This window comes from Spea bombifrons, chromosome 3 (assembly GCF_027358695.1).
Source record: "Spea bombifrons isolate aSpeBom1 chromosome 3, aSpeBom1.2.pri, whole genome shotgun sequence".
NCBI lineage: Eukaryota > Metazoa > Chordata > Amphibia > Anura > Pelobatidae > Spea > Spea bombifrons.
In genome coordinates this window covers 56,346,443-56,372,103 of record NC_071089.1, presented here as the reverse complement: position 1 = coordinate 56,372,103, position 25,661 = coordinate 56,346,443, and the positions used below count along the sequence as shown (strand labels likewise).

Below are 25,661 nucleotides of genomic sequence, written 5' to 3'. Positions count from 1 at the left end.
GTCAGACCTCTATTTGAGGTCCAATTTTAAGATGACCTTGAATATAAGTCGAGGGGTATTTTTCAGAACATTTGCTCTGAAAAAACCTTGTCTTATATTCGAGCAAATACGGTGTATATAATATACAGGTCAATCAAGATTTTACCTTTTTTTTTTTTACTCCAATATTTTTCGGCTTCATAGCTGGATCTATATTTCTTAAATTAGACTACATTACACTTAATGACAGTTTATACAAAACTATCCATGAAATAAAGCAAACACTAAAGCAAACACTAAAGCAAACCCCATTATCATTAAGCACGGCTAAACAAATATCATTATGATATGAAAAATGTGTTTGTAAAAGCACACTGAACATATTAATCTGAAATGTATTAACTGAACATTTCTGTGTTTTTTGTTTAAAAATATATCTTGCTACTACATGTACTAAATTCCGCCCTTATTATGAGCTATTTTCACGTTGCTGGCAGTTGAATTTACATTTTTCAAACAATGTAAAATATGTATTGCATTTATAGATATATCTGTATTTTTTTGAAGAGAAGATGGAGTCTTTAGTTGAAGGTGAACTTCTTACTGGGCCAACAGATAAAAAAAATAAGAGACCACTGAGGTCATGGAACCTTATGTGACTATATCTATTTTCTAAAGTGACTCAATTTACACATAATATAACTATGGAGTACATTACAAGAGGATGACTTACGCCCCCTGTGCTTCCTGACATCCAGACGCAAGGGAAGCGCCTCCGGCCACAGGCGTTGGGGTTCTCTCGGACACTACAATCGTCTGTACAAAAAAAAGAGAAAACACATACAATCCACATGTGTAAAAATATTGTATGAATGTAAAATTGTTCGATCACCGGACTTATGTCTTGGCTCCATTTGTACCCCATTGAAGAAATAACATAACCAGCTATACTCACTAAGAGTTGATAGTAAGCAAGCATCGCAAGCAATGTAAAGCTCTGCAGAAAATGTTGGCTGTTTACAAATAAAATCATTAATGCAATGCAATAGTAAGAATGCTTATGCATGCAAGATGGAAATCATGAATAAGACAGAGATATACAGAATGGGTGTTTTGTACAGATAACATTAAACATAACCTTTCACCTCTTAACTCGTTCTAGCACTCTCTCCCCATCCGCGCCACAAATTAAATGCTCCCAAGATTCACTTACTAACCATCTCCGTATTATTATTATACATAACCTGTGTATGTTCTCGTGTATGACATTTTGATTCACAGATAAGGATGATGGAGTCCAACTCTGTCTCAGATGTATGTGTGTCATATTGATTGTGTATGTCTTTTTCTAAGCACACGTTATATATTGTTACATATTGTCACCGTTTCTTTACTCCATACACACAACCTACAAACATGAACATAAACCTAAATACACGGACATAGAATCTGATCGTAGAAAAGAACCAATTGGCCTTGCTAGTCTGCCTTTTTTTTCCTAGAATACCTTATGTGATGTTTAGTCTCTTAGGATAGCCATTTGCCATCTTATGCATATTTACATTCCCTACTATATGAACCTATATCACTTTGTCTGAGAGAGTTTCCATTTGTCGGTCACTTTCTTATTGATATAAAATCTGGCTTGTATTACAATATCAGTAAACCCTACCGCTAATAATAATAGTGGCGTCTGGGATTATACATTATACTGGCTGGAGAAACATGCCAATGTTTGCCCTTCATAATGAATAGTGAAGCAAGGCAGTTACAACACTCATGATAACTCCTGCCATTTTATTCTTCTCTCTGAAGGGTTAACCACATAAAAACAACAGAAAATGCAAAGAACTTTTATTTCACATGACAATTAAGTGTTTCTGACAAAACTTACTCAGAATTTACATGATTAAAGAATTGTGGGTCATGGCATTCAGCAGCGCTATAAATGATATTTCTAATGCTACGTTCAGTTATAAAAGTGTAACATTGAATAGAGTAGGTGGGACCGTACCTTTAAACTGAAAATATGAATACATATCGAACAAAAATGTTTGTATGCACGTGTTTTAATTAACAACCATTCACACACACAAATCTAAGATAAGAAAAGGTTTCATTCAAATGAGTCAACAAAAGTAGAGCCGAATTGACTCTGACTTGAGCTCAAGAAACAATTAATTGGTTGTAATTCAATAAAGTAATTTCAGGGAGCCTACTTTGCATAATTATTTTACAAAGAACTATGCGGCCCAGATAATGCCACAAGCTCACTTCTCTTTGTCTGTTTAAACACACCCTTGGAGCTTAGCAAATTTTAATTAAGCAGCTCTACTGACCTATTCGTTTAAACCATTTACTTTGCTTTAATCTATTCGGTTACGGGATATCATCAAAAATAACCAATTTCTTTTATCACTGTGGGAGTCATTGAAATGCTTCGCCATCATCAAGTACCTTTAATGCATATAGAAAAAGCTCCAGGACAAACAATGCTTACCATCCATTGAAATCTCATATGAAAAAAAACACAGATATAACAAATGCAGGGATTATAGGCAGTATAAACAATATATAAAAATATATATGATATAAACAACTAAAGGAAAGCATATACAATAATCCTGCTGACTGATTGATAGGGTAAAAAGACAACAATGCTTCAGTATGTATAATCAATAAATAGGAACAAGTATGTTCCCTCCCTACAATAATGACATTGAAAACCAATTAAACATGTACAAGATATACACTCTGTAGATTTTTCAAGGTCAACACTAAAATACCGTATTTGCTCGATTATAAGACGAGGTTTTTTTCAGAGCAAATGCTCTGAAAAATACCCCTCGTCTTATAATCGGGGTCGTCTTCTAATCAGACCTCAAATAGAGGTCTGATTAGGAGACTAAGATCCAGATCCCCCGCACCGCTGCAGGGGACCTGGATCCTCCTGTCGTCGCCCCCCCACACACACACACACACTTACCGGTGCTTCCGGAGGTGAAGTTGGCAGCGGGGGTTTGTATGCGTCCGTCGCAAATACCTTCCCCGACTGTCAGAGTTCAAGAGTTCCTGATCTCTGACAGCCGGGGAAGGTATTTGCGACGGACGCATACAAACCCCCGCTGCCAACTCCACCTCCTTCCGGCTGCCGCGGAATGAGACGTCAACCCGCTCCCCCGGCAATACAGCAGGAAATTGGAAGCACCGGTAAGTAAGTAAGTGTAAGTGTGTGTGTGTGTGTGTGTGTGTGTGTGTGTGTGTGTGTGTGTGTGTGTGTGTGTGTGTGTGTGTGTGTGTGTGTGTGTGTGTGTGTGTGTGTGTGTGTGTGTGTGTGTGTGTGTGTGTGTGTGTGTGTGTGTGTAGGGCATTTCTGGAATGCCTTACACCCCTATATGCCACTCTGGCACTTAGGGGGTTAAAAGGCATATTATGGGGCAGAGTGGCATATAGGGAGGTATAAGGCATTTCAGGAGGCAGAGTGGCGTTAAGGGGGCATTTAATAGTGCACTCTGCCTCCTGAAATGCCTTATACCTCCCTATATGCCACTCTGCCCCATAATATGCCTTTTAACCCCCTAAATGCCAGAGTGGCATATAGGGGTATAAGGCATTTCTGGAGGCAGAGTGCTCTATATAATGCCTTTTAACTCCCTTAATGCCACTCTGCCTCCTGAAATGCCTTATACCTCCCTATATGCCACTCTGCCCCATAATATGCCTTTTAACCCCCTAAATGCCAGAGTGGCATATAGGGGTATAAGGCATTTCTGGAGGCAGAGTGCTCTATATAATGCCTTTTAACTCCCTTAATGCCACTCTGCCTCCTGAAATGCCTTATACCTCCCTATATGCCACTCTGCCCCATAATATGCCTTTTAACCCCCTAAATGCCAGAGTGGCATATAGGGGTATAAGGCATTTCTGGAGGCAGAGTGCTCTATATAATGCCTTTTAACTCCCTTAATACCACTCTGCCTCCTGGAATGCCTTATACCTCCCTATATGCCACTCTGCCCCATAATATGCATTTTAACCCCCTAAATGCCAGAATGGGATATAGGGGTATAAGGCATTTCTGGAGGCAGAGTGGCACATAGGGGGTCAAAAGGCATACCATGGGGCACAGTGGCATATAGAGGGTTAAAAGGCATATCATGGGCCACAGTGCCATATTGGTGTGGCAAGCCTGGGGGCAGATGTGCGTAACTGGGGGACAGGTTGGAAAATACAAGAAATAAAAACAAAAAAAAAATATTTTTCTCAATCATAGCTTTTATTAAAAAAAATAGTTTACATGAATTAACATTTACTGGTAAAACTTTTTTCCTTTAGGGTCGTCTTATATTCAGGCTTTTTCTTTTTTTCCTAAGTTAATATTCAGATTTTGGGGGGTCGTCTTATAATCAGGGTCGTCTTATAATCGAGCAAATACGGTAATTTGTAAAAGCCACAAAAGTCCTTAATTTACATTAGAGCCATATGACCCCATAACGATCTCCCTGAAATGGAAGTTCAGTTAGGAGATTGCCAATATCACATGTGTCATCTCAATTAGTTTTATATCCAGGGCCATCTTTAACACAAGACAAAGCAGGCATCTGTTTTGGGCAAGCATCTTAAGCAATGCAAAGCTCTGCAGAAAATGTTGGATGTTTACAAACAAAATCATTAACGCAAGGCAATAGTAAGGATGCTTATGCATGCAAGATGGAAATCATGAATAGGACACTGAATGTGTGTTTCGTACTGATAACCTTTCAGCTTAGCAGCAGACCATTGGGTCCCCTTCACAACCATGAGGGGCTGGAGAACTGCAAGGCACAACAGGGGTATGTGCAGCCACAAGCAAAGACCTCTACATGAGGTCTTTGCACCAAAACACAACATATCCCACAGCCCAGAATTAACAGAGATGGAGGAATCAATGACCATACTTCCCTTCTCCAACAGGTATGACTTGGTGGGGCTGGTGTTACTGGGGAGGCTTGTCCCAGACTCCACTAAATCTAAAGATGGCCCAGGTTATATTAGGATTGCATGCCTTGTTCCATACACTGATGGACCACAAGCCTTCTACAATCCAAATACCACAAAATAATAAAGTGGCACCTTTATAACAAAAGTTATGGTGGGTAAAGGTGATGGAAAACCCTTCCAATTGAAATTAAGGGAGTAGTAGAAGCATTATTAAACACTCATCTACAGACACCAGAAGGCTTGTTTTTTCCCTCAGAAATCCCATGGTGCTGCCACAACCACAAGGGTAGGCACATGCAAATAAGGTCAACAATGATCACCTTTTGCCTCTATATCAACTTTATACATGGATCCCTTGGAAGTAATTGCCCGCTGTACAAGACAGCCTTTAGACAAAACTCGGGACCTTATTTGCATGTGCCTACCTAGAATCCCTTGTGGTTGTGGTTGTGGCTGCACCATGAGATTTCTGAGGGAAAAAACAAGCCTTCTGACTTGTCTGGTGTCTGTAGAAGAGTGTTTAATAATACTTTTACCCATTTTTCAAATCTATGCTGAAAGAGGGTTGACAAAGAGTTAGCAATGCATTTTGGGCTGGTATCCAGAAACCGAGTTCTTCTGCACTCACTTCCACTTCATGTTGTTTGTGCAATAGTAAAAAAAAAAAAAAAAAAAAAAAAAAAAAGTGATGAGATGTGGCATCATAAACCAGCACAGACACAGGAGAACAATTTTTGCCATTCATTGATCTTTGAGATTTTTTTTTTTTTATATAAAAATTTTAAATATAGTAAATTGTCTATTTAACCATGCTTGCAGGATAATGAAAGTAGATTAGCCCTTCTGATATTGTTTCTGTTTTTTTGGAACGGGAACAGTAGACTGCATTAATGATCGATAGATAATTATCAAGCACCGGTTCGGATTCAATGACCCATCTCGTTAATACACGTTAAAATGAAAAGAATGAGTACTAAATTGTTACTATCTATTAACATGCCCCAATCACTTAAGAACAAGTACGCGTTTAGCACATATAATTCTGAAACCACTCATAACAAATGTTAAATTCAATGTAACCCCTTAAGTCCCAGGGTTGTTTTTCTTTTTTTTTTATTATTATTAGCTTTTTATATATTTTTATACGACAGCCTGATCTCCCATGCAAGAAGGGCAGGGCATAGTGGTACGTCCATAGAGGATCCTTGGGATAGGGTTTTTGTCTGTGACTGAAAGGGTTAAAATCACAGCTTTCCTGAGCAGATCAACACAAACCTCTGAACAGCCAAATGAGATCCCAGAAACAAAATGTTCCATTAAGCTAAACATGGTTCTAGATCCCTTTGATAATGGATCCCCAAAGCAACCCCAAACTTTTGAACAGTGGTGTATATATACACACATACATACATATAAACATATACACACATATACGCACACAGACTCCTGTTTAAATTTGAAAAGTACGTTAAATTAACATCAAATAGATCAGAAATACAGTGCAGATATTGTTAACGTTGATTTTTAAAGAAATATCGTAGGCGTACAGAGGCCATTTATCCAATGGCATGTTGTGTTCGCTAATCCAAGTTAAAGTTTAAAAGACTAACCCTTTTGCAATTATGTTAGCACAGCTAGACATATATATATATACGCACTAAACAACTTTATTACCGTATTTGCTCGATTATAAGACGACCCTGATTATAAGACGACCCCCCAAAATCTGAATATTAACTTAGGAAAAAAAGAAAAAGCCTGAATATAAGACGACCCTAAAGGAAAAAAGTTTTACCAGTAAATGTTAATTCATGTAAACTAAATTTTTTAATAAAAGCTATGATTGAGAAAAATTTTTATTTCTTGTATTTTCCAACCTGTCCCCCAGTTACGCACATCTGCCCTCAGGCTTGCCACACCAATATGGCACTGTGGCCCATGATATGCCTTTTAACCCTCTATATGCCACTGTGCCCCATGGTATGCCTTTTGACCCCCTATGTGCCACTCTGCCTCCAGAAATGCCTTATACCCCTATATCCCATTCTGGCATTTAGGGGGTTAAAATGCATATTATGGGGCAGAGTGGCATATAGGGAGGTATAAGGCATTCCAGGAGGCAGAGTGGTATTAAGGGAGTTAAAAGGCATTATATAGAGCACTCTGCCTCCAGAAATGCCTTATACCCCTATATGCCACTCTGGCATTTAGGGGGTTAAAAGGCATATTATGGGGCAGAGTGGCATATAGGGAGGTATAAGGCATTTCAGGAGGCAGAGTGGCATTAAGGGAGTTAAAAGGCATTATATAGAGCACTCTGCCTCCAGAAATGCCTTATACCCCTATATGCCACTCTGGCATTTAGGGGGTTAAAAGGCATATTATGGGGCAGAGTGGCATATAGGGAGGTATAAGGCATTTCAGGAGGCAGAGTGCACTATTAAATGCCCCCTTAACGCCACTCTGCCTCCTGAAATGCCTTATACCTCCCTATATGCCACTCTGCCCCATAATATGCCTTTTAACCCCCTAAGTGCCAGAGTGGCATATAGGGGTGTAAGGCATTCCAGAAATGCCCTACACACACACACACACACACACACACACACACACACACACACACTTACACTTACTTACTTACCGGTGCTTCCAATTTCCTGCTGTATTGCCGGGGGAGCGGGTTGACGTCTCATTCCGCGGCAGCCGGAAGGAGGTGGAGTTGGCAGCGGGGGTTTGTATGCGTCCGTCGCAAATACCTTCCCCGGCTGTCAGAGATCAGGAACTCTTGAACTCTGACAGTCGGGGAAGGTATTTGCGACGGACGCATACAAACCCCCGCTGCCAACTTCACCTCCGGAAGCACCGGTAAGTGTGTGTGTGTGGGGGGGGGGGCGACGACAGGAGGATCCAGGTCCCCTGCAGCGGTGCGGGGGATCTGGATCTTAGTCTCCTAATCAGACCTCTATTTGAGGTCTGATTAGAAGACGACCCCGATTATAAGACGAGGGGTATTTTTCAGAGCATTTGCTCTGAAAAAAACCTCGTCTTATAATCGAGCAAATACGGTATGTATTGATTCCCAATCAAACCAAATTATCAAGGTGTTGAATTTATGTTCATTTTGCATTAAAAAACTTAAAATAAAAAACGCATAACATGTTAACCAGTGTATTAATGTGATAACCAAAGTATATGTTTCTGGCACCCACAGGGTTAAATAAAAATCACTGGTTCTTTGATTGGTTCTTTGCTGAACAGATATTTTCAATTTCAGAAGGTGTTTTGTTCCATTACAAAACCAATTTTCAACTTTTTTTCACAAAGAAAAAAAGAACTTTAATTATGCAAGATGCATTTAAGCCAAATAATAATTCATTTTTTACTGTAAATTAAATATTTAACATCCAGGCCAATTCACTGATTTAAAGCCTCTTTTTATAACATGGACAAATTAGCCATGTCATAATTCATCGTACCAACTTATTTATAGGGCATCAATATTTACTGCCAAATACTGAGCTCTAGCTAATGAATATACGGTATTCCTTCTAAAAGGGATCTACACAATGGAAAAGACAAAGGATACAAAAATACTTTCTTCCGTAACAAGCACCACATGATCCCACTTTATTCATTTCCTTTAAATAAAATAGGAATTATGCCATTATTGATGCAGGTATGGTATTTCAGGTTTGCCAAAGCAAGTGAACCATGACTTCTACAATATCATTTGTTGCCTATTATTTTTTATTTTACTTTTTAATCTTGACTTCTTTGTTTAGCCCTAGGTGACCTGAATGTTTGTGTGATACTTTTTCTAGTTACTTATTCTATACACAATTAAGAAAAAAATACTTTTCTTTAAGTGTAAAATTATTTTTGAAGGTTGCTGCCTATATTTTATCATAAGATATATATTTTTTCAGATGCTTGTAAATAATGCTTTGGCCGAGGCAGGGTTTTTGAGGTCTCTCAATGATCTAGAAGAAAATACAATCTTCTGGTTCTTCTCAGTCCCTCTACAGCTGAGACTGTAGGTAGGTTTATTGAAGTGCACTCAATCTCATAAATTTCCTTTATGTTCCATTTATGCTACTCATCTACACAATGTAAGTGTCCCCTGTCTCGTTTCTTCTTCCACCCCTTTCATTCTTTTTCTCCATTTGATTTTGTCACATTCTTACATTTCCTCTAGTGGTTCTAATCCTTTCCGATTGTGAAACCAAAACTTAAATGCGGCTTACTCTTAAAGAGTAACACTCACCATTTTTTCATTACTAGTATCAGTAAAAGCCGGCCTTAAGTGTTCTGGAGCCCTGTGCGGACTACTCCTCTGGCGCCCCCCCACTCTGCCCCTTCTCACTGTCCCCCCTCCTCTGCCCCTTCTCACTGCCCCCTCCTCTGCCCCTTCTCACTGCCCCCCCTTCCGCTTCTCACTGCCCCCTCCTCTGCCCCTTCTCCCTATCCTTACTTACCTCATTGCCGGAGTCCTGCGGTGGGAGCGGGAGGCGTCCGTCTTCCCTATCTGCTGCGGTGCAAGCTTCACAGCTGAGCGCCGAAATAATTCCGGCGCTCAGCATGAAACGCCGGCGACAGAGTCACGGAGAGTGAGGGGCGCCGAGCGGTCGCGGAAAACTTCACGAGCGACCGCTCGGCGCCCGGCCTGCCCGGGACGTAAATTGAAACATCTGGGTTTTTTTGTTTGTTTTAACTTTATTTAACATCCTCCGTGTTAAATAAAGTAAAACAACTTTATTTCATATGGAGGATGTTAAATAAAGTAAAAAAAAACAACAACAACAAAAAAAAAAAACAAACGATGCTTTAATTTAAGTCCCTGTTGCCATGGTCGCACACCCCTAAGGCCGGCCCTGATCAGTAATACGTTTTCAAAAGGTATCGTGTGGTTCACTTTTTTACAACAGTTCTATAAAGCATCTGCTCAGTGTGGTGTCTGAGAAGGGAAAGTTACCCAAAACATCACAAATGTCAACAATAGCAACCTCCAAGTCTACAGATAAGGCTTATTAGAGCAAAATTAATTAAAACCATGTTTCGGTCAATGCTGATATACATCACTGTATGCAGACCTTCTTCATTAAATAATTCTTCCTTTACCTATTCCACTCAAAAGCACTGAACAAAAAATACAAGCCTAATATTTTTGATGTTTAATGTTCTTTCTGAATATGTAAGTAACCTGGGTTGTAATGTATCGTAAATTTAAAGAGACTCATTTTTAAGAATCCATAAATATCAGGCTTTAAATGTAATGGCTGCCAAAGCAAACCGCGGAGATTGAAACACATAAGCCATACATCAAGGTTCTTTGCAAGAGTGTAATGAACAAAAACTTAAAATATAGCAAAGATACACTTAATGTAACAAATACTAAAAATGTGAGATCTATATATTTTAAGTCCCAATGTGACAACGTAAAAGCCTTTAGAATCTATAACTCGAATGAGCTTTCTAGTTGGCCTGCTGACAGAGGTCCATTTTAAACAAACATTTTCCCAATTAAACTATACATGATGTGAGGAAAAAAAACCTTGGAAATGTATACATTTTTGGAAATAGTATATCAAAAAAACACACTTCTCCTATTTGTCCCCTGTATTTCTGAAGTGTGTTGGGCATGGTCACGGGGAGCCTAAATAAGCTGCTCCAATATATTATTAGATTCTCCTTCTTTCACTCAGCAGCAGGGTGTAACAAGGAGAATCTAATAATATATTGTATATGTACTGAAAATAAAGGGTTGGAACAATTACCCTTTAACATAGAATTTGACAGCAGATAAGAACCATTAGTCTACACGTTTACATCGGCGGATGCCATTCAATTCTGGTACGCAACAGCGACAGGTTCTTTGTACGCACATACATAGACGGATATTAAAAAATATTAAAAGATGATACTTCTTGACGTGCAGATTATTGTCATATTCTGTTATCTCTAGACTGTCTGGAGTACTCTAGCTCATTTGCACACTTTATCTGTTATTGTTGTTGATATAAAGCAGCAAATCGGCCGGCGCATTACATATGGAACGTTAAACAGTCATTCGAGTCACGTTCATATTTGATTTCAGTATTTCCCAAATTATATTAGACGGAGAGAAAATCTGGAATTGTCTTTTCAATCTTGAAGATAACGAATACACACTAGGACCGATAAAAAAAAAAGCCAAAACATAACATGAACCGATTTAATAACTTCTACCATATTACTAAACTGCACGCTCACACTTTATAAACAATAACATATTGTTAGTGGAACTAGGCGTTGGGAATAGATCTGGCTACAAAACATACTGTACATAAATAAAGACCATTTAGCTGAGCCTGGCATAGGTGAATATGTTTTATACCTAGCTTTTAAACAATAATACCATTACACAAAGCTGTAAAAATACATTATTAAATAGAGCCTTAATAAACAAATAATTCTCTCGCAATATGCGCGAGCAGAATAATATCTCTCCGGGAAAGTTCATTACCTTTCTCCAGGCCTCAGCAATGCATTCGTGAAGCTGATAACGGAGCAGGACCTGCAGTCCCTCGCATGTATGATACATCTGACGGCAGACGAAGATGAAAGATCCTTTGAGAGCCGGCAGCATGTCGGATTCGGATAACGCATGTATGTCTTCATGGAGGAGCTTTTTGGTAAACTTAGCAATAGTATGCGCACCTATGATGCTGGGGGGAAAAAGTTCATGCACTGAAAAATAGCTTCTTTACTGGTAATCACCCTATTCTTTGAACTAGGATATAAAATGCCCAGCAGGTATTGAATTGCTAAGTCAAAATGAACATTTTGACTTAACTTGCACATGCTGGGATTTCATTCGCTGCTTGTGCATATAATGTCTTTCTTCTAGAATTAGAACTAGTCTTAAAATTACTCTTCGCTATTTTACTAAGTGAAGCAAAAGGCACCTACTGATGATATAAGTAACATAGGGTAGTGGCCATCAGAATACTTAGAAATAATATGAATAAGGGTGTTGCCAGACCCATTTACGATGAAGAGTTTGATCCCATGTATAGCTTCAACAGAATTTAGCAGGCCCTGTATACACTTCTGACACACCAAACACATTCAACATCTCATAGGCATTGCATCTTTTTCCAAATAATCTCCAAAACGCAGCTTTTCTGTGTGGACCCATGGCTTTAGCCCCCTGAGCCTACCCCTAATGATGTCTCTGAGAACAGTATGCTCATACGAAAACCTGTATATAAAACTATTTGTATTTAATACATTTGCTAAGGGCTTTTTAGTAACTTTTTTTGTTACTAAATATTTCATTTTGGCATGTAATGGGAAATAATGGCGACAAAATATGTTTATTTGTATATTCACATGTAATGTGAAAAATACATTTTTATTCAAATATCTATATTGATATCGCATTTTCTTTGGTGTTGGCATGTACTGTACCTGAATTTTTGAATGGCTATAGGATAATATATTAAATTATACTGCGCAGATTTCCTTATTTTGCATTGGCGTATTTTATATAAATGTGTATCATAGCCATAGTTTGGAACTGTCCGCTTGTATGCTATTGTTTATCATACCTTTCTGAAGAACTGTCCAATTTTCTTCCATAGAGAAGAAGGGACAATCCACCTTCGATCGAAGCTATCCTTGCTAAAATGTCCGCAATGTATATTAAAGTTGTTTCATCGCAATTTTTATGAACCTAAAAAAAGAAAATAAAATTAAAAGTCCAACAACATGAAACAAAACAAACAGATGTAGCGTTTCCACATTAATAACTTTATCACCTACTGAAAAAATAATATTAGCGCGAGTATCCGGTATTCGGGATTTTTATAATGCCATCAAGCTTTATAAACCACAAGGACATTATTTCTATAAATTTTACCATTCCAGTTTATGAGCTGTATTTTATGCCATGCACTTAAACAAATCTGAGCAATGATGATCATAACCAAATCACAATTAACCATTCAATAGACAGCTAAGTGATTATTTTAGAACAGCTTGCTCATAACGCAACCATTTGCCCATCAGACAAATACATCTATATTAAGATACAGCAAATGTTATCTCAGTAATATGCCAATTAAAAGGTAGAAGGGCTTTGGACTATGAGAAAGCACTGAGAATATGTGTCTGCTATACAGAGGGAAATATATGAATTTCATTAAATGAGAGGGGAAAATGTCCCAGTGCCGTCTGTGGAAATTTAACACTTCCATTTTCTTTCATTATTGAATGTTTCTTATTTAGCTATATTGATTTCATTGGTAAAAGCTGGATAATTTGCCAACAAAAAATGGGATAAGGAAAGTATAGAAACAAGTATGAAAACAATATATCTGAAGGGTTTTTTGTTATGTGACATGCAATGTAATTCTTAATAGCATTTTATACGATGAATGGTTATCCTAATTTCTAATTAGGCAATGCATGATAACCATAATTGTACCTCCCCCAACACATTAATAAGGTTTTGGTAGCAGTATAAACTGCTTTGTGTGTCCACTATGTAGGAGGTGAGAGTAGGTTCTCACCCTATTGAGAGTGTGCCTTGACGTGGCGGGTGAGCTTAATTATGCTTTGGCCAATTCATATAACCAAAACCTCTCATTTATATTATGTTTATCTATTTGTTGCCAACTTTATTAGGGTGAGAAGCGCAGACAGTATTTTGTTTTTTGTATACATTGTACAGCCAACACACTGTATTTGCAGCATGCTCACACTGTTTGGTAGGCCTCATATTATACATTTGTATTAGGGCTGCAACAACTAATCGATAAAATCGATAATAATCGATAATGAAATTCGTTGGCAACGAATTTCATTATCGATTAGTTGAATCGATTATTATCGATTATAAAATGAGGGTTTTTTCAGAGCAAACGCTCTGAAAAATCCCCCTCATTATATAATCCGTTTAGTCTGACTCACCGTCTCACAGCAGCAGCTCCTACTTACTCCCCCTCCCTGTAATCACTGTGACAACTGGCCCCGCCCCTTCCTTCTCCAGGCCAGAACCACATGGCTGTGTCATCTAACTGTAAGTATATGTATGTGTATATATATATATATATATATATATATATATATATATATATATATATATATAATGTGTATGTGTGTGTGTATGTATGTATATATATATATATATATATATATATATATATATATATATATATATATATATATATATATATATTTGGGCTACTGAAAGTTAGGGGAGGTGGGGGTTAATTTAGGGGCAGTTATGGTTAGTGGGGTGTTTAGGGTTAATTTAGGGGCAGTGATGGTTAATGGGGAGTTTAGGGTTAATTTAGGGGAATCTAAATCCTGGGGGCAGTGAAGTGACATATCTGGGGGTATAAGGCATATACAGTATATAAGGCATATGTGGGGAGGGCAGTGTGGCATGTCTGGGGAGGACGGAGTGGTGTATCAGGGTGTATAAGGCATATCTGGGGGTAGAGTGGCATATCTGGGGGTAGAGAAGTGGCATGTCTGGGAGGCAGGGTGGCATGTCTGGGGAGGATGGAGTGGGGTATCAGGGGATATAAGGCGTATCAGGCACAGTGGCAGATGTGGGAGGCAGCGTGGAGTGGCAGATGTGGGAGGCAGCGTGGAGTGGCAGATGTGGGAGGCAGCGTGGCATATGTGGGAGGCATTGTGGAGTGGCAGATGTGTGAGGCAGCATGGCGTGGCATATGTGGGGGGGGCAGGGTGGCATGTCTGGGGAGGATGGAGTGGTGTTTCAGGGGGTATAAGGCGTATCAGGCACAGTGGCATGTGGGGGTAGAGTGGAGTGGCAGATGTGGGAGGTGGCGTGGCAGATGTGGGAGGCAGCGTGGTGTGGTATATGTGGGAGGCAGCGTGGAGTGCTGTGGTAGGCAGCGTGGCATATGTGGGGGGGCAGCATGGCATGTCTGGGAGGCAGCGTAGCAAGCCTGGGCTCAAATGTGCATATATTGGGGGGCTGGTTGGGAAATAAAGACAAGAAATGCATTTTATCAAAGTTTTTTTATTCTGCTGTTTGTATTTAACATCATTTGTTTAGTAAATTATTTTAAATAAATGAAAAATTTACATTCATTTTTTTTATCCGATTAATCGATTAATCGAAAAAATAATCGGCCAACTAATCGATTATTAAAATAATCGTTAGTTGCAGCCCTAATTTGTATTATTTGAGCCTGAGACTAGCTTAGCGCACCGACATTTTTTCTTTTCCCTGTTTGCACATGTTTGAGGTTGTTGGCTCCTCATCAGTCTGGTTGCAGCTTGCTGTCCAGGGGTTAAATGGGAGGAGGTTTAATTGCACCTCCCCCAACACATTAATAAGGTTTTGGTAGCAGTATAAACTGCTTTGTGTGCCCACTATGTAGGAGGTGAGAGTAGGTTCTCACCCTATTGAGAGTGTGCCTTGACGTGGCGGGTGAGCTTAATTATGCTTTGGCCAATTCATATAACCAAAACCTCTCATTTATATTATGTTTATATATTTGTTGCCAACCTTATTAGGGTGAGAAGCGCAGACAGTATTTTGTTTTTTTGATAACCAATATAGGCATATCTTGGGTTATCAGAGACATGATTTGAACTAGCTATATTACAGATTGCAGAATAAATAAGTTAACAAAATGCTATCTCGGGCCGTAACCGTTTAAAAGACCACGATAAAAATCATGGTAGGAGGTTAAAGTGACTTTGTTACAGCCATTATGCATCAACGAAGATCCAATTTAGCATGGCTCACCACCAGGTATTGATTAAAAACGTTCCTCCAATCTGAAATATATTTTCTTAAATAGCTTTTTCTTTCATTGTTTAGTGTATGGGTCCAAGGCACTAGGCGTTCTCCTTTGTTGCACAAGTAAACGGTTGTAAGTCTTGTTTGTGCTTTTACGTCTTGCGCTATCGTTTCAAGGAGCATTTTTTTCCACGAGACACAATTAAATATTTTTAAATCACTTAAAAAAAAAAAAAAAAAATCTGCTACTCTGGATTACAATTTGGATAATGTTATATTTGCTTTGCATAAGGAGATGTAAACATGCACAGAAACAAAAATAATTACTAACCTTTTTACCATCAAGAAGCTTTCGTATTGGGGACAGCAGGGCATCTAAAACTGCCCCAGTATACAAACAAGCACTGGCACATTCCTTACGGTCACAGAGCATCCTGAGAACCTCCATAGCCAAACCTGCTGGAGAGTAGCTTCCTACCAATAGAACATTATAGTTTACTTGCCTAAAGCTCAAAACAGAACTGATTTTGCACTTTAAAATAATTCACAATCCAAACCATCATCCATAATAATAAAAAAAAATGGTTCACAAGGTCACACAGTGATTCATAAATTATATTTTCTATTTAATGTGTATGGAGATAGGACTACTTTTACATGGTAATCTCGAGTAGGGCTAAAAGGCAGGGGGTCAAAAAAATGTCAGCACTATTGCCCATGTTAAACTATATAGATGCACCACTGGATAAACCTTTGGCTCTTAAATGTGCGTGCATTTGACAGAAACTAAAAACAGGCATTGTGTCAGACAATTATGCATTAACTCAGGATCATATGGCATACTTGAAAGCTTAATAAAATACTAATTACAGTCTCAGAAGCTCTGTAAGTTTACCATGGTGCATCAGGTCAGATCACAGATAGCTAATGGATTCACATGAAGTGGGTGTTTAAACGTCTGAGATATTATAAAGAATTTTGTGTTTCTATCCGTATTGTAGTAATATGTACCTTTTTTATTTCGGATCTGAAATACTTGGAAGCTGGAGTCAAGTCACAATGCTTCTCTTTTCCCTATGTTGTGCTTGACTATGCATTGGAGTATAACATAAAATGCAACGTCTGAAGCTAAGTCAAAGCAAGTGTGTGTGTGGGCCGCATTCATTTTTCATCGAGAGAAAATTTGGCTCAACCTGCCCATAAAATTATTTATGTCTTTTTTTTTTTTTTTAAACGTAATCACTTGTAAGTGAGATGTTTAGGTCTGATCTAAAGCAACACTAATAATTGATCAGGTTGCAATAATTATGTATTAAAAAAAATGACAGCTGCCACTTATTGGAGGGGGGCCATCAACTGGTTGTCATAACGATCAGATTACTCCTATTGGTCAGGAGTGATCTGATCATCATCATCAGCCCACCTATGGCTGGTTCTGCAGCAGTTTAAACTGCTGAAGAGTCTAACAGCAATGGACCTGGAGGCACCTTTGACTTCCAGGTCATTCCTGCAGAAGTTATTTATTTTTAAACTGTTATGGGAACTAAAGGCACAAACATTAACCCCTCGGGGAGTGATCGGGAAGCAAGGGGAGGGTCAGGGCTGGTCCGATGCAGCCTCCTGAAGTGAGCCATGGCAAGTAGCTTTGTGGTCAACGTGTGTATATATATATATATATATATATATATATATATATATATATATATATATACACACATATCTCCTTGGTTCTTAGACGGGCTGCACCTCAATGTCCAATGGCTCATATTTTGGACACCCCAGCACGACATATTTAAAAGTCTTAAAATTAACATACGGTAGTTACTTTTATTAATCTCTTAACTATGTAGAAAACTAATTTATCAGACTACTACAATCACAAACATACATAATAAAGCTGTCTAATTCAAATGCATACTAAGCTTAAAACTACATATATGGGTACAGTGGGCTTACCAAATAAATATTGTGTAAATGTTTTTTGTGCAAACAAATACCTGTATATTACTACCTAATATTCCAACCTGTTAACAACGTTTGCCTATGAGGGCAGTTATGCAGTTATTTCCCTACAGAAAAGAAAATTCTGCTTGCCAGACAGGCAATACATTATTGGATTTCTTTGTACCAAACAAAAGGTCACTGAGGTAGGTTTTCTTTGTTTGTGGTGCACTAAATACAAGTAAATACATTCATTTTATGTATTTAACCCATGCTACAACACTGAAAAAGCAGTGCTGATATGGTGAATATATTTCATGGTTAGCTGATCTACAGATAATTTGCAAAAAAAAATTACCTGTGTACTCTCCGACTCCCTTGGGACCATTGGCGCAGTACAACATAATATGGGTAAAAAGTACCACCAAGTCAGACAGTGAGACCTTTTCTGTAAAAACAAATACATTTTATTTTATCAACACCCAAAAGAAGCAGTACAGTGTTACAGATTAACTGTGTGGGCTAGAACCTTACTAGCGAGTAGATATGTTTTAAAAGAGGAACACTCACCAAACTTTTTTAAACGGTTCTAGCTTTTGCATAATATAATCTTTTCAGGCAGCTCTATATCAGTCATGTCTGTGCGACCTAGCTGTATATGCCTAATCTACCACGCAAACAACTGTCACAATGCCTTGTAGTAAAACAAACAGACACTCTGATTAATGAAAGTCTATGGGGGAATGGACTTCACTACCAATGTCATAAAGAACAGCGAGTCATCAATAACAACACATGACAAAAAGACAGCCTCTAGATCGGTAGATATTTATTAAAAGGAATTGGAACCAACTTTTTGCCCATGGTAACCTAGCTTAATGCATTAAGCACTGTATTTTATAACAGGACCCATGTTAAACAATCTTCAAGTCAAGACCTATTTAAAATCTTAGATAAACCTAAAGGGTGTACTTCTATATATATATATATATATATATATATATATATATATACTTATATATGCAAGAATAAACATAATAAAAATACTAACACTTACAGCAATCTGCTTTTAAACAGCAATATTACCTTATATGTCATTAAATAAAAATTTAAAAGGAAAATACCTCAGGCTTCCCATCGCTTTTGTAATTACCTTTTCTGGTTTTCACTTTTATGGGGAACAGTTCTCGGCCATGTTTATATATTAGTAATCTTCCTAGAAGACTAACTGAATGAACAAAGTATAAATAATGTAATTCTCGTCTGGTATAGAAAGTCTTCTGTTTAGTGCCTGGAGAGAAACAAGATGAAAACATAATTAAACTTCTGTAAATGTTCATGGAAATGTGACATTTTCTTTGATTGACACCAATAGTCCAGAGAATAACATAGTATTCACTCTGTCAAACGAGATGTTAGTCTTGGTCAAAACTAGAAGTCCAAATAACACGAGACAGCTAATATCTGTTCCACGGGAACTACATTAAAAGAGAATATTTTAGAGCTTCAAAGCATAAGCATCCATACAAGTAAACAGAAAGTTAAACACATTTAAGGACAACTATGGGGCCTATTCACTAAAGGGAGAGTTTGCAGGAGGGTTGAGTTATCACTGTCAGATTTTGCCAGCAAGAAGGGATGAACTGGCCCTGCACAAACCAAAATCTAATGTGTAAAGAACCTTGAAAGACATCTCACAAACTCAAATATCTACTGTACTGAGGTAGGAAAGCTATTTCCGCTGCAGAAGCTCATTGGGTTGGAACTTCATAACCTAAAGTGAAGGCCAGATACCTGAGACTATAACTCTTTTGCAAACTCTCCTTTCAACTCTACCTTTAGGGAATCAATTCCTATATTTAAAAGGGAGAGGAGCACTCAAAAAGAATCCAAAAAACTGTGGATCATCACTTTAAAAGTAGTTATATTGGGCAGGATTCAACACCCGAGATAAATGTATAACAAATGATTAAATAGTGAACCACGCATAGATTGTAAGGGAAAACTTAGGTCAACTGAGACAAAATGATATGGCCAGGACTGCACTTGACAAATTAACAAACTAAACTAAATGTAACATATTTCCAATATTACATATGTGAATGATAAGTGAGACAATCATCAAATACAGCATATTGGTACAACAACATCAGTAACTGATCGTTTTAAATATACATTTGGGCTGAAGAAAAACACAACAGCAGGGAACCTGGAAGAAGCATAAGAGCCACTGAAGATTGACAGGGTTTTATTCTTAGTCTATTCTATTTTATATGTACCCATACACAATGATGATACTTAAACACATGCCCAGGTATGATACGGTTCAAACCCTTACCACAATGTTGCCGAGGAGTTGACTTTACTTGCTCATCAGCTGCTGACTGCGATGATTCAAAGTAGAAGAAGCACTGATCAATTGCTGCAGAAATCTGGAAGAAAGAAAATTGTGAGTGTAAAACCCCATACTTCTTAAATCTGTGCTGAGAAAAAAAAGAGATTTAATGATAAGAAACTTAGTTGAAGCAATCTATTTTCAGAGGCGTTGGGTTTTTTTTGTCTTCAAAATTACAATTTTCAGAGATTTGATAACTGCCTCTTTGTTTTGGAATATGTAATCTTCTGTGAAGCCCAATTTATGAGTATATAGAAAAGCATAGCACAATGTTCCTTACCAAAGATGTATAGTCCTTTTTAAGAAGTCGTAGCACTACTGTTCTGCTGTAGTGCGCATGCTGAAATAGAAATGGCAAAATAAGTTGTAAAACTTTGAGATCCACCAGCCTGTCAACCATCCGGGCTGCGGTATTAACCATTCTACCTCACCGACATCCATTCAACCAGCAGTTACTTAACAACCCACTGGAGAGGAAATATTCTTTATGTTATTGTTTAGATGGTCACTTTCCCCAGGCTAAAGATGAGGAAGGGTATCATTTGACATGACCGGATGGGCTAGAAAAGGTAAATGAAAATATAATTTTTATCACCCCTACTCGGAGGAGGTAGTTAGAGCTTTTTTATTTAATTTATCGATTTTTTTTCTACTTAATCACAACCCCTCTATCCAATGGAGGGAGAGGCAAAGGCACATGATGGAGTCTGTGTCTCTCAAAATGTTTTTTTTCTAATCATTTTAATCCACTCACTTCCTTGGGTGCGGGCATGGAGCAAAGATACGCCCCCATCCCACTTCGGACAAGATTGGGATAAGGGGAGGCATGTCTACCATTTTCTTTTTTAATATATATATTTTTTAATCCCTCATTTACTTGAGCAGGGGATTTACAGCCCATATATTGAAGGATGTCTTTCTCTGTGTATTTTTTTTTTCTGTTTAACATGATTCATTTTGACTAGCGTTCACCTTTTCATTAACCATTCTCTGCAAGCACAGCTTTGCCACTACAGGAGCACACACAGACCAGTGCTGGAGGCAGACGTAAGCAGTTATGTCTGACAGCAATGCCAGTATTATATGCTAAATCCAAGAAAGTAATGTAAAGACCCTGAACACAGCCAGGCACCATCTTCTTGAACATAAGATTAATTTTGCATTAAAATAAAAACCTTTGCTTGCCTTACATATTTTTGTTAATTGAAAAATTTTATAGTAATCTATCTAAACATTAAATTTATATCGGTGATTGTATTTGATGTACCTCCAGGAGAAATGATATGAAAAAATTAGAGTCTTATATGTCTGATCAGTAATTTTCCATTTCAATCTGTAAACTATACATAATGATAAAACAATTAGATTTTTTTCCATTATTTTCTTTTGGACTGTAGATCAGTGTCAGCCATTTCCATTATTTGACAGCACCAAGAAATTATACTCTCTACATTACCATCCATTTTTTGAACCACACAGCCTTGGTGTCAATCATAGCCAAGAAAATGACGGGACTTTGAAGCATTTGGGAAGTAGGCAAGCTTGACTCTTGAGTTACTGATAAGAGGGACAATGTGCTGTCCACAATTTCTTCCATGTATCTTAGTGAACAGAAAAAATAAGCAGATTAACATTTGTTAGTATTTTTTTCAGCCTCCTTGACCTTTCAAATTGCATTAAAGTGCTTTTTCGCCAACATACAATAAGGTCAATAATAAGCTATTTAAACCTAAAATGAAATTGAGGTCACAGCTTTCATGCTTCTGTAAAGGTGAAACGTCAGGATTTCAGATTTTTGCATCTTAAAATATGCATTTTGTCTCTGAATGTGAAATCACGATAAACAACGTTTAGTGGGCCTGCCTTCTACTGAAATGCTTCTTTTAGAAGACAATTAAAGATTGTTAAACTCCATCAACACTTATGTAGTCCACATTCATGCATCTTTAAAGTCTCGTCAACTAAGCAAAATAAATGACAATAGATTGGCAAATGAAGCAAAAAACAAGTGGAAACCATATGAAATGTATCAACTAATTACGGTTTATCTGATTAATTTGCTCTTTGTGTTTATGATTTCATTTGCCTGTGAAATTAATGCAGATAATAGTTGTACATTTATAAACTTGTGTGGCAGCCACTTGGCTAACATCCCCATTCTTTATGATGTAATTAGAGTAATGAAAATATATCCAGCATTATTGCTAGTTTTACACAGGGTTGCCAGCAATATGAGAATTTGTCAGGGCCCTCACTGCCCGGTCGCATACTGTAGTTGATGGTCTAAGTAGCTGAAAAGAGCATCACAACCAATATTTGTGTTTTTCTTGTTATTAGTACAACAGAATGAGGCCATGAAGGTCCTGCAAAAGACTACAAGCTGTAAAGCAGCCTTGGAAATACTGTATTTGCTCGTCTTATAATCAGGGTCGTCTTATAATCAGACCTCAAATAGAGGCCTGACTATGAGACTAAGATCCAGATCCCCCGCAGCACTGCAGGGGACCTGGATCCTCCTGTCTGGTAACCTCCGCTGCTGGTGCTTCTGACTCCCCGGTGTGTAGTCGGGGCAGCGGGTAGATGTCTATGCGATTCGCGTGGGCAACTTCCGCTGCAGCCACAAGGAGGTGCCGTTAGCAGCGGGGGTTTTCTGCATCCATCGCGCAGACCTTCCCCGGCTGTCAGAGAGGAGAGTTCCCCGCACCACTGCAGGGAATTCTCTCTGACAGCCGGAGGGTGTATGCGCGATGGACCCTTTCTGCCAGCATGTCTTACTGCTCTGTGTTAGGGTACAAATCAAACCGTTGAACATTTTCATATTTAAAGTTAACAAAATAATTACTTTTCTGGATGTCGAATCCAAAAAGATGGAGCTTCCTTCTGGTAGTCGTTTAAAAGCCGTATCTATAGAATACAAAAAAAAAATGAAATAATAGAAATGTATATTATTATAGATTTATACACCTAGTGAACTGGAGTATAAAGCAACACATACTTTTTTTAACATGCGAATAGTGTCCGGGTTGGTGATGTCTATACCAGCCGACAAGAGTTTTTGACTTTCTCTAGATAAAAATGACAATTCCAAATGTTTTGCTGGGGAAAGAAGAAAAACAAAAACATTTCAGAGGGTTGGTAAGGCTAAAACTAAAACACAAAGCTATAAAAACAAAACAAGTATGCACACACATTATATACGATATATCAGTCATATCATTATGCCCAACTGCCTAATAGCCTGCTCTGTCTGTATGCTCTTTACCCAATGATATGAAAGTACATGGGTCACCTACCATTATTTTTATGACAAGCACATCAGCTAGTCAAACACTGTTAACTTCATCTACAACTTAACAACCAATGAATAGTGTAAAGTAGTTAACTAGCACTCCTAAGAGTTGTAATAGAGGTGGGGGACAACATTTCTCATTGTCAGAAACACATTCTTGCACGTTAAGATTCTATCTAATAACATTTGCCTTCTCATACAGTTCTATAAAATGTACAGTAGACTTCTACATAGTGCTGGGGACAAAATTCATGAATAACTTAACTATTGGAAAAAATAGCTATTCACATTTTTCAAAATCAATAATTTAAGCAGTTTTAAGCAATTAAGAGCAGAAAATAAAAGTACCAGAAGTACATTTGCCACATCAATAATTATTCATACCACTCTTACAAATAGCTGTGATCAGTCATGGAATGGTTAGTTATGGCTAAACTGGTCCAAGCTGTTAAATGTCTTCATTTCTATTAAGTATACATGTGCATAATAAAACGTTTATTAAAAAAAATACATCTATCTGAGACAATGCTGCTCACATAAAAGTACAAAGAGCTGCAGATTAACATTGAACGTTTCGTGACACTTGTAGGAGCGAAAGGACAGTGAACAATTCAGTTTTCTAGCTTTTCAAAGAGCAAGGCTGTTTAAGACACATTACGTTTCTTTATGTCCATGTCAGCAAGAACAATTACAATCATACTATCGTCGTGTAAAGTAAGTTAAAGGTATACACAGTACCTAAACTTGTATAAACCTCTCTTGCCATGCTCAGCGGGGAGGAGGAAAAGGTCTTTGCATAAAAGCGCAAAATCTTCTCCTAGGGGCAAACAAAATGTGTAATATCAAGCTTTCTCATAGATAAACATATTTAAATTATAGCGAAATGCACATGAAGAACAAACCGCAAAATTCACAAAGAAAGAAAGAAAAGAAAGCTTAAGGAAATAAAAGAGTGAAAAAAGAAAACAGGTCAGAGAGAATAAATACGTGGGGAGGTTAAGATGGGAGACAAAAAATGCATGGGGTGGAAACAAAACCTGTGAAGAAGCAGCATGAGAAAACATTGTAAGGAGGAGATTTTGGAAAAGGTGTGGCGAGGAAAGAAAGAAAAGAAAGAAGAAGAAAAGAAAGAAAGGAAAAAATGATCCCACTGATCACAGACATTTCACAAATATCTGCAGCTAAACAGGACACCTTGTAGAGATGGTAAGAAGACTTGTTGCTTCATTGCAGGAAGTTTACAACAATCTTTTTTTGCTGAAAACTGCTGATTGGCAAGTAAGCTAATTTTCCCATCCAGTGGGTCAACCTATTAACCTACGATGCTTTATGCATGGTTTCTTTGACATTCTTCCACAAGAGGAGGCAAGTTCAATTTTGGGGGGGTTTTGCGGGATTTTTTACTCATCAATCATTTAATAGGACATTTTCTATATCCAGTTTTGTCCCAGCCATTTCTTATTATCTTCAGACAACAAGCATTGTGTGCATTATTCATCAGGCATGCTTCTGAATAAATCATAAATACCCAAAGTAAAACACTACTAGTGCTTCTATTTCTCATCTTCCTCATCCTCGCCTTCCCACTACTACTAATAACGATGATAATAATCTTTACCGTGAATGCGGAGTCTGGATCGGCAAGTGAATGTGTGAGGTTTTTATGAAGAATATTCCAACACTCGCAGTTGAGGACATCGGAGGGTGGAGCAGAACATAAAGTTTGCATGGCCTCTTTCCGCACCTGCAGAGAAACAGAATGCTTTTAACAGAAATGTGGTAAAATCTAACAAATAATAATCACATTTATTTTCCTCCCCTTGGGAAAGTTAATAGCGGTTTTTATTTGGACCATAATCCATTGTTAAAGGGGGGCTCTGAGTAATTTTTTTTATTAATAGTATAAGATTCAAAATATGTTGTAGAAAATCTTGCGCTGCTTTCTCTGGTATTATTAGTTAGTTTTGTTATTTACAGATTTACAAAGTACCTTCATATTTAGCGGCACTGTACAATGGATTACAGGTAACCACATATTAGTATTTGTTCTGGCACTGTAATCTACACGCTGACTCTTTATCATACTGCCTATGGTAAACAATAGAATAGCTGGGTATTAATAACTCAGCCAGACACTCTGGCTATTGAAAGTCTATGGAACAATGGACTTCACTAGCACCACCGTACACAAATGTGAAAAATCTTGTTTGAACAGGGAAACCCAAAATATCACTGACAACAGCAGCAGCCTCCAGGTCTGCAGGTAAACAAAGTTTATTGTCAATGATGACCTATACTGCTGTACTGTATAC

General features: G+C 37.9%; 1 protein-coding gene across 1 annotated transcript in view; it reads right to left on the bottom strand.

The window, feature by feature from the left end:
* Positions 1-25,661, bottom strand: part of TBC1D32 (TBC1 domain family member 32) — a 111,946-nt gene that overhangs the window by 70,690 nt on the left and 15,595 nt on the right. Inside the window, exons 6-18 of the mRNA XM_053461287.1 lie at positions 24,968-25,093; positions 24,088-24,166; positions 23,056-23,156; positions 22,903-22,964; positions 21,517-21,661; positions 20,341-20,400; positions 20,004-20,097; positions 18,819-18,956; positions 18,024-18,113; positions 16,056-16,198; positions 12,549-12,673; positions 11,462-11,663; positions 713-795 (exon numbers count right to left, since the gene is read on the bottom strand). Coding sequence (XP_053317262.1) covers positions 713-795; positions 11,462-11,663; positions 12,549-12,673; positions 16,056-16,198; positions 18,024-18,113; positions 18,819-18,956; positions 20,004-20,097; positions 20,341-20,400; positions 21,517-21,661; positions 22,903-22,964; positions 23,056-23,156; positions 24,088-24,166; positions 24,968-25,093 — 1,448 coding nt within the window. The remainder of the gene's footprint in view (positions 1-712; positions 796-11,461; positions 11,664-12,548; positions 12,674-16,055; positions 16,199-18,023; positions 18,114-18,818; positions 18,957-20,003; positions 20,098-20,340; positions 20,401-21,516; positions 21,662-22,902; positions 22,965-23,055; positions 23,157-24,087; positions 24,167-24,967; positions 25,094-25,661) is intronic.